Source organism: Miscanthus floridulus, chromosome 19, assembly GCF_019320115.1.
Source record: "Miscanthus floridulus cultivar M001 chromosome 19, ASM1932011v1, whole genome shotgun sequence".
NCBI classification, from domain to species: Eukaryota; Viridiplantae; Streptophyta; class Magnoliopsida; order Poales; family Poaceae; genus Miscanthus; species Miscanthus floridulus.
The window spans coordinates 27,408,601-27,420,741 of record NC_089598.1 but is presented as its reverse complement, the minus strand read 5'-3'; the positions used below and the strand labels follow the sequence as shown (position 1 = coordinate 27,420,741).

Here is a 12,141-nt window from a genome sequence, read left to right as displayed (position 1 = left end):
AACATGTTTGTTTTCACCGAGATTGAGATTCTTCTTCGAATGGTTAAAGCTAAAACGAGTAGAGCTCTTTTTAAAAGCAAACTGTTAGAGTTCACCTTTTCACACCACGATTCACACAAGCTGCGTCCCACCAGCTTATAAAACTTTTAAGGGCACGCCCAACAGAGGCAGCAGTAAACATTAGGCCTTCCCCAATGATTCAAGTTGGTGTACTGCCTCAATCGCCATATCATTGAATGTCCAGGTCATAAGGATTGGTGGTCTTGCAGACCGTCAGAAGTGCCTGCAGAAGCCTCATATGCCCGGTCTGACAAAAGTTGAAGCAGCTGTTGAAGTCCACGTTGTGGCGAAGAGAGCCACCAATACTTATTTAGGACCACAACAAGTTCAGAATAAAGAAAGTTGTGATGGAAAAAGACTGTGAAAAAGATTCTCCACTCACCTGCATGCCCGCCTTGCGCCTTTGGAGACTAGTGTCTCAGACTCACCATCGTCTACGTGTACCGGAATTTTTGGCTAAGAGCAAGTATTATAGTGCCTAGTCAGCTGGCTGAGAAGATATCCACGTCATAAAAATCTGATGTGGCAGAGAGAGAAGAGGAGAGAGAGGGCTGGACGGGCGCTTCGCTCTTCGCCGGCTGAAACGCAAGAAACGAGGCCAAAAAGCCCGTAACCAGCCTGGTGCCGGCGGCAAAACCGACGCTTCATCCTGCCATGGACCACCTCATGATCCTGTGCGCCGGCCACACCGGCAAGGCTGCACAGCTGCCTGCAAGCCATCCCGTTCAAGTTTACAATGAATCCCAATTGATAATATACACATTCAAGCATCAAATATTAAAATATTACTATATAGCCAACTTAACAGCCCGCTCACTATACGTGTTACTGGATTAAGTGACGTGGCTTAGTCTTACCGCCGGCTGCTGGCGAAATTATTATCCATGCTCTAAGAGCAAGGACAATGATTTAGCCGGCTGAAGGCTATAAGCAAAGGCCATGTCACTTACAGCCGGCTATTCAGCCTGCTAGTATAATAAGAGCCTGTTTAACTAGCTGTAGTGAAGATTTAATGTTGCCATGTGCATTCAATCTGATGTGGCCTACATCTTTGTGGCCATACATGCATGCTCAATTCATCATGTAGAAACCATATATGTTTATCCATGTCATTACCAAACAATATATTCTGAGAACAACATGCCATTATTTATTCATGAAGACAGAGTTGATAGTTGGCCTTCAGTAGGGAGGAGCAGTCAACCCATTTGCATCAAAAGACATGACACTGCAAACATATAATAGTGCAAAAATTAGAACAAATGACCCCTGGAAATTAGATATAGAAGTTTCTATTTGAAAAAAGTTAGATACCTGCAAGTAGCATCTGCAGCATTCAGCAAGCCATGCCGAGTCCTGATTCCTGAAAAGATACATGTAAGACATCATGTTAGTTCTCACAGTGAAGGGAAAAAAATAATAGAAACATGCAGATTTCAGAATTCTACCATGACTAGTTATGATGGCTATTTCCAAACCTACGCCAAATGTGCTCGATCAGATCATCTTTAAGCTGAGTATGCTGTGGACGATTACGGATATCATCTTTTCTACGCATCACATCAGCAAAGCGTAGATTACTACTAGTGTTCACTTCAGGAGGTAGAGCAAACGATGCACTTGGATTCTCATTCAAGTCAATATGAATCTTAGCATTCTCTCTTTCATCTTCCACTATCATATTGTGGAGGATCACACAAGCTAGCATGATCCTTTCAACACTCTTTCTCTTCCATAGACGTGCGGGCCTACGAACAATGGAAAAACGGGACCACAGTACCCCAAAAGCACGCTCCACGTCTTTCCTTGCCCCTTCTTGATGCTCAGCAAATAACTTATGCTTCTCTGTTTGTGGAAGTGTTATACTCTTCATGAAGGCTGCCCATTCTGGGTATATACCATCAGCAAGGTAATAACCAGTGCTATATTCATTACCATTGACTGAAAACTGAACTTGAGGGGCCTCTCCTTTTAAGGCATCAAAAAAAAGTGGGGACTGGTTGAGCACATTTAGGTCATTATTTGATCCAGCAACTCTAAAGAAAGCATGCCAAATATGAAGGTCCTGGGAAGCAACAACTTCTTGCACTATAGTTGGAACTCCATAATCGCCACGGGTGAATTGCCCCCTCCATGCTAAGGGACACTTCTCCCAATGCCAGTGCATGCAATCTATGCTACCTAGCATTCTAGGGAAACCACAAGACTCGTTAACCTGTAGTATACGCTCAACATCCTCACATGTGGGGCGTCGCATGTACTCGCCACCAAACACCTCAATCACCCCTCGTGCAAACTTGTCCAAGCACACTAATGCAGTGGACTTCCCAATCTTTAAGTACTCATCAAGAGCATCTGCGGGACTGCCATAAGCCAGCATGCACATGGCTGTTGTACACTTCTGCAGTGGTGATAGCCCTATTCGACCAGCACAATCTGCCCTATAAGTAAAATAGGGAGACCACTGACCAAGGGCATCCACAATGCGTAGGAAGAGACGCCTATTCATACGGAATCTAGTATGGAACATACTCTCGGGGTAGAGTGGTTCTGTAGCAAAGTAGTCCTCTACAAGACGCTCGTGAGCACCACCATGATCCATCCGGATGCTCTTTCTAGAACCATATTGGCGTTGAGGTACTCCAGCCGAGAAGGCAGCCTTGAACTTCATTGCGAGCTTCCTAGCAAAGGAGTCTAGGACGCTCTGCTCAGCAACATGCTCTTCAATGATTTTGGTAGGGGCTAGCTCATCGGAATCATCTGAGTATGAGGATGAATCCGACATGGTTTTGACTTAGCAGGAAGATGAGAGTGTTCTGATGAGTTGTAGAAGTGAGATGGGTTTGGGAGGATTATATAGATGAGCTTCCTAGATGAGAGTGTTCGGCACTGCATTGCAATTAGGTGCAATTTAATTGTAGTTGTGGACTATTGATTGCATTGTAATTAGCTGCAATTTAATTGTAGTTGTGGACTATTGACTGCATTGTAATTAGCTGCAATTTAATTGTAGTTGTAGACTATTGACTGCATTGTAATTAGGTCCTAATTTTTAGCACTGGACTAAAGACAGGCAAAACATTTTTAGTACCTTAGTCATTTTTGTTAAATAGCTTCTCCCTCAAACACTTCAGTGCCAACACATGCTCAGATCTCACATCTTCAGGCATACTTATTGTCTCTTTCATCAATAGCGCTCGATATGTTTCTAGCATGACTGACTCCTTGTGCTCTTTTGCTGCAAGGTGCGCAAGCTTCCGAGCTTCAAGATTCTCACTAGACACACGCCTTTGCGTCTATAACATCTCTTTGCGCCCTTCATTTGCTGTTTTCTGAGCATCCAAAAGCTGTTAAGCTCATCTTCAAGATCTATTATACATGGCTGGCCCTTTTTCTTCTTCTTCTTGCGCTGCTCCTTAGCTTGCTTGCCTCCTATTGGCCGCTCATCAGCATCATCATCTAGAGAGAAACATTTCCCCACATCATCCTCTTCACAGAACTTTCTTTTGTCTGGCTCGAGGTCTTCTAGGCGTTCCAAATAGGCTTCCCATTTTGGTTCCTTTCGAAGAGCCTCCCAGCAATGCTTAAACGTAAATGGGCCATCTTTTTTGTGCTCTTCTTCATAAGATTTCATTGCCTTAGCCTCAATATCTGCATCCGATTCACCACTAGCCCATAGAGCGTTGGCCTCTTTCCAGCTACCACAAAACCATTGAACCCTTTTCTTAATTCTTAGAAAGTGATCTTTAATTTGCTTGACTTGCCTTGCTCGGTCTTTTGGGGTGGTGTTGTTGTAGATATCAGCAACACTTTTTCAATATTGATCATTTTTCCTGTAGTTGGACTGGATAGGATCATTTGAACTTTTTAACCAAGCACTAACCTACAACATTAACAAAAGATGATTACCAGGATGTTTTTAGTGCAACTCATGGATGGAACTAACAGAAAAAATAACATACCAATCTCAGATCCTCCTTTTTTGTCCATAGCATGCGTTTTTCAGTCCTACCACACTTGCCATCATCTTCATCATCAGCAAGATTGATTGCTTGCGATTTACTCCCATTGCTCACTAAGCCTCTAGGGCTTGCTGTGCTATTCATAAAACTCATGAAACCACCAGGAGGGTAAAGATTTGGTCCCCTATAAAAATGCATTAAATCAAAATAGTCTTTTAAGCACTCACGTCACCATTGACTTATCAGTTTTCACAACTACAGTGAACATATTACTTAACTTAATACATACTACCAGTTCTGCCAAAAAAATGTAGTACAAAAAAATACCAATACATACAAGATGACTATAGTACATAGCATATGAGCTCAAACCAGTAAATTTGTAAACCAAGGATAGTGCATTAGGCATAGCAATGGCAAGAGATTAAATGTAACTGAGAAAGATTCATGAGTAATGGAGGATACATACCATGCCTGCATTTCAGATTCATCATCGTTCTCAGCCACATGCTGAGAAGATACGGAGGGAGGCAGCATCCACGACGAGTGTAACACCCTGAAAATTTTCATTTTCAAAAATAGTCAAATTGATTTATTTAAGCAATTTATGTGAGCATTCAAACATAGGAAAGTAATAATTTTTATAAAACTAAAATCAAATATAAGATTAGCTACAAGTGATGCATACATGCTGCTGCATATTAATTTGTGAATGTTTGGTATTGATCAAAAATTTCAAAGAGAATTGAAAATTGAAATTAAAATGCTTTTGGAAAATTTGTTTGGAAAAAGAAAAAGGAAAAATTCTTTCTCCTTCCCTCTCTTCCTGGATTTTTGGCCCAGCCTGAGTAGCCGCGTCAGCCGAACCAGCCTTCCCCTGGCCTCCGTGCCAGCCCAGCTCTACGCGGCCCAGCACCGCCGCCGGCCCAGCATCGCAGCAACTGCCGCGCCTCCCTCTCGCCGACCGCTGACCGACCGGGCCCGCTTGTCAGCTCCTCCCCCACCTCCCTCCGCGCGTCTCGCAACCGCCCGCGCGTGCGCCTAGAGCAACCGCCGCCCGTGCCCGGTCTTCTCGCGTCGTGGGAGCGCCCCTCCCCGCGCCTGGCCTCTTTAAAACGGAGCCACGCCCGAGCCGCCCCCTGCTGCCGCTCCCCGCTCTATTTTTCGCTCGCGCTCACGCCTCGGAGGCCGCAACCGCCGCACGGAGGAGCTCCGACGACCACCGTCCGCCGTCCGCCGTGACCCGCCTTCCCCGAGCCGACCCCGACCCCGAGTTCCCCGCTGTGAGCCTCCCCATGCTCTCCTCTCTCTCCCCGACCTTCTTCTTTGGCGTTTGGTGGCTTCTAGCGCCGTAGCCGCATGCGCCGAGGATCTCCGGCCACCGTCCATGGCGACCGCCGCCACGGCAGCACCCACCGGCCACCTTTTAGGCCTAGCCATGATCCCCTGCTCCACCGCTTCTTCCCGGTGCCACCGGATACGTTTTCCATGGACCGTGGCCCCCTAACCGTGCTCGCCGGAGAGCTCCACGCCGCCGGCAATGGAGAACCGCCGCGGCTGCACTGTTTCGGCCAGCCCCCCTGTTCTCTCTCCTCCGAATAATCCGAGCCCTCCATCGTCTGATCAACGGCTCTGAGTGGCCAATACCCCATTCGTGGGTCAATTTGCTTAAGAGACCCTGTACTTTTCTAAGTCCTAACCCGCAGTCCAAAGCGCATTTCCCCGATTACGCATTCTCGTTTTGAAAGCGTAAAGTTCACTGTTTTAGTCTAAAATACGTTTTCAGTATTTACAGTAATGCCATTTGAACTGTTTTGCTTATAAAATCGTCGTTTTAGCTCCGAATTGATCCGTTCAAATCACGTTAGCTTCGTAATTCCATAATCTACATGTTAGAACCACTGTTAGTCAAGTTTGGAACTTTTTAATTTCATGGTTAGATTTAATTAAATATATTGCTATAGGAAATCCCGTTTAAATCATAACTTTCGCATTTTAGCTCCGTTTTTCGTGAACTTCGCGTTGACGTGATCGTAGCGAGACGTAGATTATTTTCACAAACATTTTATCTTGTTTTCTATACTATTGGTGTACTGTTCTAATGATAGGAATGTTTGCTTTGCATGAATGCTTTTGGAATGTTGTATATTGCCGTGTTGATCGCGTTCAGACGGTGAGGAGAACGTTGGAGATCAAGAGTTCTTCGATGACCAGCAGGACCAGCAAGAGTTTGTGAACCAAGGCAAGTATAGCATGGGCCTACCTTGATGTCCTATTCACCATTATTAATTACTCATTTGCATATGTCGAATTTTGATACCCGTAAGGACATCCTAGTGATTGATTATCCTGTTCCTTGTCTCCTATGGATTATTTGCATATGGGTAGATTGCTAGTGCTCTAACTGAACATGATCTATACGATGATGAATGATTCTATGGAACTAAAAGTATATCATGAGTTATAACAACTGTTCCATAGGGCGAAGTTGCAAATGACTTTTGATCATGTTGCTCCCGGCCCTACATAAGGACTTATCTGTCGGCAAAAGCTGGGACTGACAGTGCAACCGGGAGAGTCATATGGCTCTGACTTTAGCTCAGTAATAGGACCTTTTCTAGCTAGTTAGAGGTTACCTTTTTGGCGCAAATGGGGCTTGCCATGTTGGGTATAGGGCTGCCTCTGTTCCTATGTGTATAGCCACGATGGATATGTGCCATAGGAAAGGGGGTTCCTACATCTGCCTGCCGAGGAAACCTAGCGACCCTAACTTGTTAGAGAAACCTATGAAATGGCTTCATAGTGTACCCTGCCCGCTCACCTTGGTAGTGACATGGGAGTAATTAACCCGGGCATACGGGAATCACGACTCGCGGTGAATGTGCACCACCTCTGTAGAGGGTAACAAACTGTTATAACAGCCGTGCTCACGGTCATGAGCGGCCCGGAAAACTCACAGAATAACTGGATACTTGTTGATGATCATTTAAGATGTTCTATGATGTTATATGATACACTTGACCCTGATATCTGTTCATATGGGATTAAATGGGAGCTTAAGCATAATTTGATAACACCTGATATTAAAAGCTTGATTTACTAAAAATGCTAACGGCAGTAAACCAGTGTCAACCCTTTTGAGCTTCATAACCCCATGTTAACTTGTTAAGTACGGGATGTACTTACGCTTGTTTATTCTCTTTATTTGGATAAAAATCCCGGATGGGTAACAGATGACAATGGGTATGAAGAATTTCCTGATGATTTTTAGGCTTGTGGTCAACCAGTTGACCTTCCCTGTGATGGCGTTCCACGTGAGAGAGTTACCTTTTATTTTCCGCTGTGATGTATAAGACTAAGTTATATTATGATTCTTGATGTAAGAGACACCGTGATGATACTTTATGTAATTTGTCAGCTTATGTGTGTGATTGATCCATAGGCACAATGAGATAGTGCATTCAATTTTATCCTTAAAATTGGGTGTGACAACGAGCCTTGAGGCATGGAACCCGCCAAGCCTAGTTGCTGATGTCCGGCATGCCACCATGGTGCAGAGGACATTGAGGACTGCGTAGGTGGTGTTGGAAACCAGGTGCCGAGTCCATGCGGCGGGATGGGAAGAGGCTGCTGCGGTGGAATCTCCATAGGCGCTGGTGCAGACGTCCTCTTCGATTTGCCACCCATCTTGCAATGGCTCCGGCGGCGGGTTGCTGGTTAGGGTTTGGGAAGCGAGAGTTTTGCGAGGATTTGGGGCTTTTGTCCTTCAATTTGGCGCGCAAGGCATTGATTCGGGAGGAGAGGAAATAATTTTGGCGCGAATCTGGTGGAGTTGCGGCGGGATTTGGCGCGCGGGCGAGCAGGGAAGGGCGCGGACGAGTGGAAGGTCGGGGGTGCCGCACGAGATCGAGAAGGGAAGGAGGTGGGGAGCGAAGCATCGACCAAAGCGCCCGCACCCGGCTGCGAACGGATGGTGTGGTGGGATTCAGCCGGGCGAAGAGATAAGCACCGATCCATTCTCTCTCTCCTATTCTCTCTCCGCCAAATCATCTGTTTTCCTGATGTGTCCTCTATTTAGCCGGCTGACTCAGCCTTATAATACTTGCTCTAAGGCTAACAAGGCTCGCCTGAGTTGCTGATGCCCTTAGCTTTAGAAAAAAAGTATATTCTGTCCAAGTAAGCAGTGGTGAGTTAAGGGCAACAATGTCAGTACATTCTCTCAGTGCAGGTAGCCATCTTCCATGTACTCCCTATCCCACTCTCACCACCACCAGTCTGTAAAACAGGGTGCTTCCTTGCACCAACCCACTCAATTTGTGCCTGCTTCTTTTGGCAGATGAAGGCATAGCTACTTGTTGCTTGCGACATGTTTGCTTGGTAAGAACATGAAAGTTAGGGTGGTACACCATTATGGTGTACTGGTAAAGCCCTAAGAAACATGGCTAAAACAAACAGGCAAACTAGAATCTCAACTTTTAAAAAGAAAATCATAGTATAAGGGCCTGTTTGGTTCTCTAGTCCATGGACTAAAGTTTTAGTCCACTTTAGTTCATGAACTAAAAGTGGATTAAAGTGGTGTTTGGTTTTTTGAACTAAAATGGACTAAAGTCATTAAATGATGTGGAAGAAAGACCCTTTTACCCACTCTTTTATCCTGGGAGAGAGAGGACAATAAATGAGGAGTATGAGTGTCCCCAACACCTTTTAGTCCATTTTAATCTAGTTTTGTGGACTGAAGGACTAAAGGACTTTAGTCCACTTTTAGTCTAAGTGTTTGGCTGTTTAGTCCAACTAAAGTGCAGATTTTAATTCAAAATGCTTTAGTCCATGGAAACCAAACACCCCCTAAATGAAGCCACTGTACATGCACGCATATAACTTACGGAGTACATCATATGACTTTATTAATCTCAAAATTTGTTAGCATGATTTCTTGAATATGTTCGTAGGATACGATTGTGTGCACATATATGTCCATAAATATAAGTGTGCGTAAGTGCATTAAGTATTTGGTTCTACTATGTTTCAAAGAAAATGTGTACCTAAATGTTGTGATGATGTTGTATGTGCAATTTTAGCACCCCCTTCTCTCAAACAATAACAGGAAAGAATGTCCCCCACCGTTGTCGGAAGTGTTTACAAGACAGTAAACTGTGTGCATGGCCATACGTCGATATCTCCTTTGTTGCGCCATAATTATAAGGAAATAGCCTACGGTTGCTAGACTAGTTGGTTAAGCCTCCAGATGGCGTCCTCCGTGATTAGAGTTCAAATCCTTGGCCAGACGAATTTCTGGATTGACCGTGTGGAAAAAACCTCCCCGCCTGTTCCCGTATTCCCAAAGCACTAGATAAAATGGCCCTCTCACCGGGTAACGAGCCCCATTGTACGGGTGTGGGCGGGCATAGGAGTTAGCATGTTTCGAACCGGATGAAAAGTCCTCTACCTTAAGTTTATTGTAAGGATAAGGAAATAACTAAAAACCAAACTAACACAAACTCCGTATCAGTTACACGTAGCGACCTTCCAAACTGCAAAAACACCCCTAAAAAAACTCCGTTTCAGAAACACCCGCTGCAGAATGGAGCTTCCTTTTCGTTTCTCCGGCGACCAACGACGACCTGACCTGATCTGACCTCACCTACACTACCATGTTGTGATGATGACCCAAATGGAAACCACGCCCATTTGCAGATTAAAAAAAGGGTCATCAATCACGGCGTGGTGTTCAAAACCAGCACCTCCATCGCCTGATTTCGGAACCGGACTTGGAAACCGCCCGGCGGCGGCGGCGGCGGGCGGAGCAGGAAATGGGAGAACATGCCGCCAAGATGCCATCTCATTCACCTGCCTTTCCTTTTCTCGCCGTGGGTCAAGCAAGTGGGAGAGACTGACTCGGCACATTGAACCGAAAAGGAAACCGGAGGTGGCGATCGGATTTTCAGATCACGGGTCATGGCTTGTTTCACAAGCACAGGAAGAGACTTATCCGGCATCCCTCCCTGCCGGCTGCAGCTATAAATTGCTCCCGTCCTGCTCCCCCAGCCTCCGCATTGCGTTCTCTGCATCTGTTCCAGTTCTCTGTTCTGTTCTGTCGACGCCATTCCTGTGCTCTGCCGTCCCAGCGTTTGCGAAGGTAACGCATCGACTCGTCTCGTCTCGTCCGTGTTGCCTCTACGATGCAACGCCGGTCACTGTGTTCCAGAATTGTTCATGCGTTGGTTGGGGTGGTACGTCTGTTAGCGGAAACTACTGTTTTTTTTTGCTGGTGTGGCAGAGGTGGCTGCGTCATTCAATTTATTTAATACCCAGTGCACATTTTAATTCTTCTTGCATTCTGAAGATAGTCGCCGAAAAGTTGAAAACGTTTTTGAGAGAAGCAATTGTCAACGTGACGGGATCGATCTCTAATGGTACACACAAATCAAGCATTATCGTCCCCGTAAAGCGTTTGGATCTCATATGCTGTTGAGACTAGCCGTGACATGACAAGAGCGCTCCTGTAGTCCTCCTGTGTCTTGTTTGCCTCTTTCTTTTCGTGCAAGAAGAAGCGCCTCCTTTTTCTGTTCAGTCCGCTTCTCGTCACCACCTCGCTTGATTTTTTCTTTTCCATGTCAGCACCGGCGCACCGCATAGGCACTTCTTGTATAGGCAGCTCTGTTCTTGTTTGGAACGTAGCCCCAAACCTCGCGGCGGACGGCACACCCGATGCGAGTGCCGTCTGGCGGCTCATCTCATCAGCTCATCAGGCGCCGGACCAGCTGCATCGATGTATCTTCGCAAGAACCGATGCCTTCCTGTTCTTGAAACGAAATCTGCGCTGGGCAACTTTCTTGTTGCCGCTTGTCGCTTGCGCTGCTGACTGGGCGCAGCTCTGGAGGAGGGTTTTTGGATGCATTTTTATGGATGGTTGTGCCTGATTTTTTTCGTAGAGAATTCGCCCACTTGTTTGCGGCACGTTCTTGGTGTTTCCCCCCGTTGTTTCTGCACACGGGCTTTCTCTGGCTTTTCTGAGAGATCCATGTTTTACAGGCCGTTTCTAGAAGGAGGGCAAACCTACTCATCCAATGGCATTAGGGAGGGGAAAATATCTCGCTGCTTTTTTTTTTTTAATCCAGACAATCTCATTTGCGTTTGCGTCTGATGATGACTGCAATGCTAATCGTATCTTGGGTGCCGGATCACCGGCTTTTTGCTGCTCACCAAATCAGCCGCGAGATTTCGGTGGTGAAATTAGGAACTCAAAAGAATAACACAGTAGAAAGAAGCTTTTTTTCCCCCTTGAGGGGTTCCTTTCGTTTCTTGCTCTTCTCTCTCTCCCAGCCAGTCTTTCCTTGCGTTCACTGCACCTGCACGGGTCACCCCGACCAGCACTGTACGAGTCTGCATAAAAAAGGTCCAAGCTTTTTCGAAACCGGCCATTGGGCCTAGTTTAGATTGCAAATTTATGTAATCTGGACACTATAGCATGTTTCGTTTGTATTTGATAAACTTTGTTTGATTATGGACTAACTAGGCTCAAAAGATTCGTCTCGTAATTTACAACCAAACTGTGCAATTAGTTATTTTTTTTACCTACATTTAATACTCTATGCATGCATTCAAAAATTGATGTGACGTAAAGAAAGTGAAAAAACTTAAAATTTGAAGGTGATCTAAACAAGGCCTTGGTCTGGTAGGCCAGCATATGCTAATCGGATGCTTTTGCGGTTTTGCTGCACCATTGAGTCCATGACACTCGCCCATATACCTGTTGCTTGATCGTATCAGCTATATTTATCGGTCATGATATAATATCTTTCTCTCATGATAAAACAGTATCAGCTGATTTATAAAACACAGAAACAATCAAGCGAACAGGATGTATAAGCCATATTTTTTCAGTCAACAAATATTATCTCTCTCACAACAAATCAGTTAACAGCAGCCGGGGCTTATCGGTGATACCACCACCAGTATTTGGAAATTCTGGTTTTCAAGTATAGTAATTTGGCATTATCCATTGCTTAATTCCCAGCTTCGTCAGCTTGAAGGTGGGCCCTACCATCTGCACCACTGCTAGCTACCACCGCCTCGGCACCTCACGCACAGCGCTGGGAGCCTTCCTCGGCTTACAGCA

The 12,141-nt window shown here is 45.4% G+C and overlaps 1 protein-coding gene and 1 pseudogene across 1 annotated transcript; both read right to left on the bottom strand.

The window, feature by feature from the left end:
• Positions 1 to 1,513: 1,513 nt before the first annotated feature.
• On the bottom strand, positions 1,514 to 2,731 carry LOC136527212 (uncharacterized). The gene has a single exon (XM_066519842.1). It carries the CDS (start codon positions 2,729 to 2,731, stop codon positions 1,514 to 1,516), a length of 1,218 nt encoding a protein of 405 aa, XP_066375939.1.
• A 537-nt stretch (positions 2,732 to 3,268) lies between these two features.
• Positions 3,269 to 8,390, bottom strand: LOC136525780 (glutathione S-transferase T3-like; annotated as a pseudogene).
• Between the last annotated feature and the right edge of the window lie 3,751 nt (positions 8,391 to 12,141).

Bases quoted from the DNA above. Each gene is read 5' to 3' on its own strand.
- LOC136527212 (XM_066519842.1), bottom strand. From the start codon at position 2,731: ATGAAGTTCAAGGCTGCCTTCTCGGCTGGAGTACCTCAACGCCAATAT.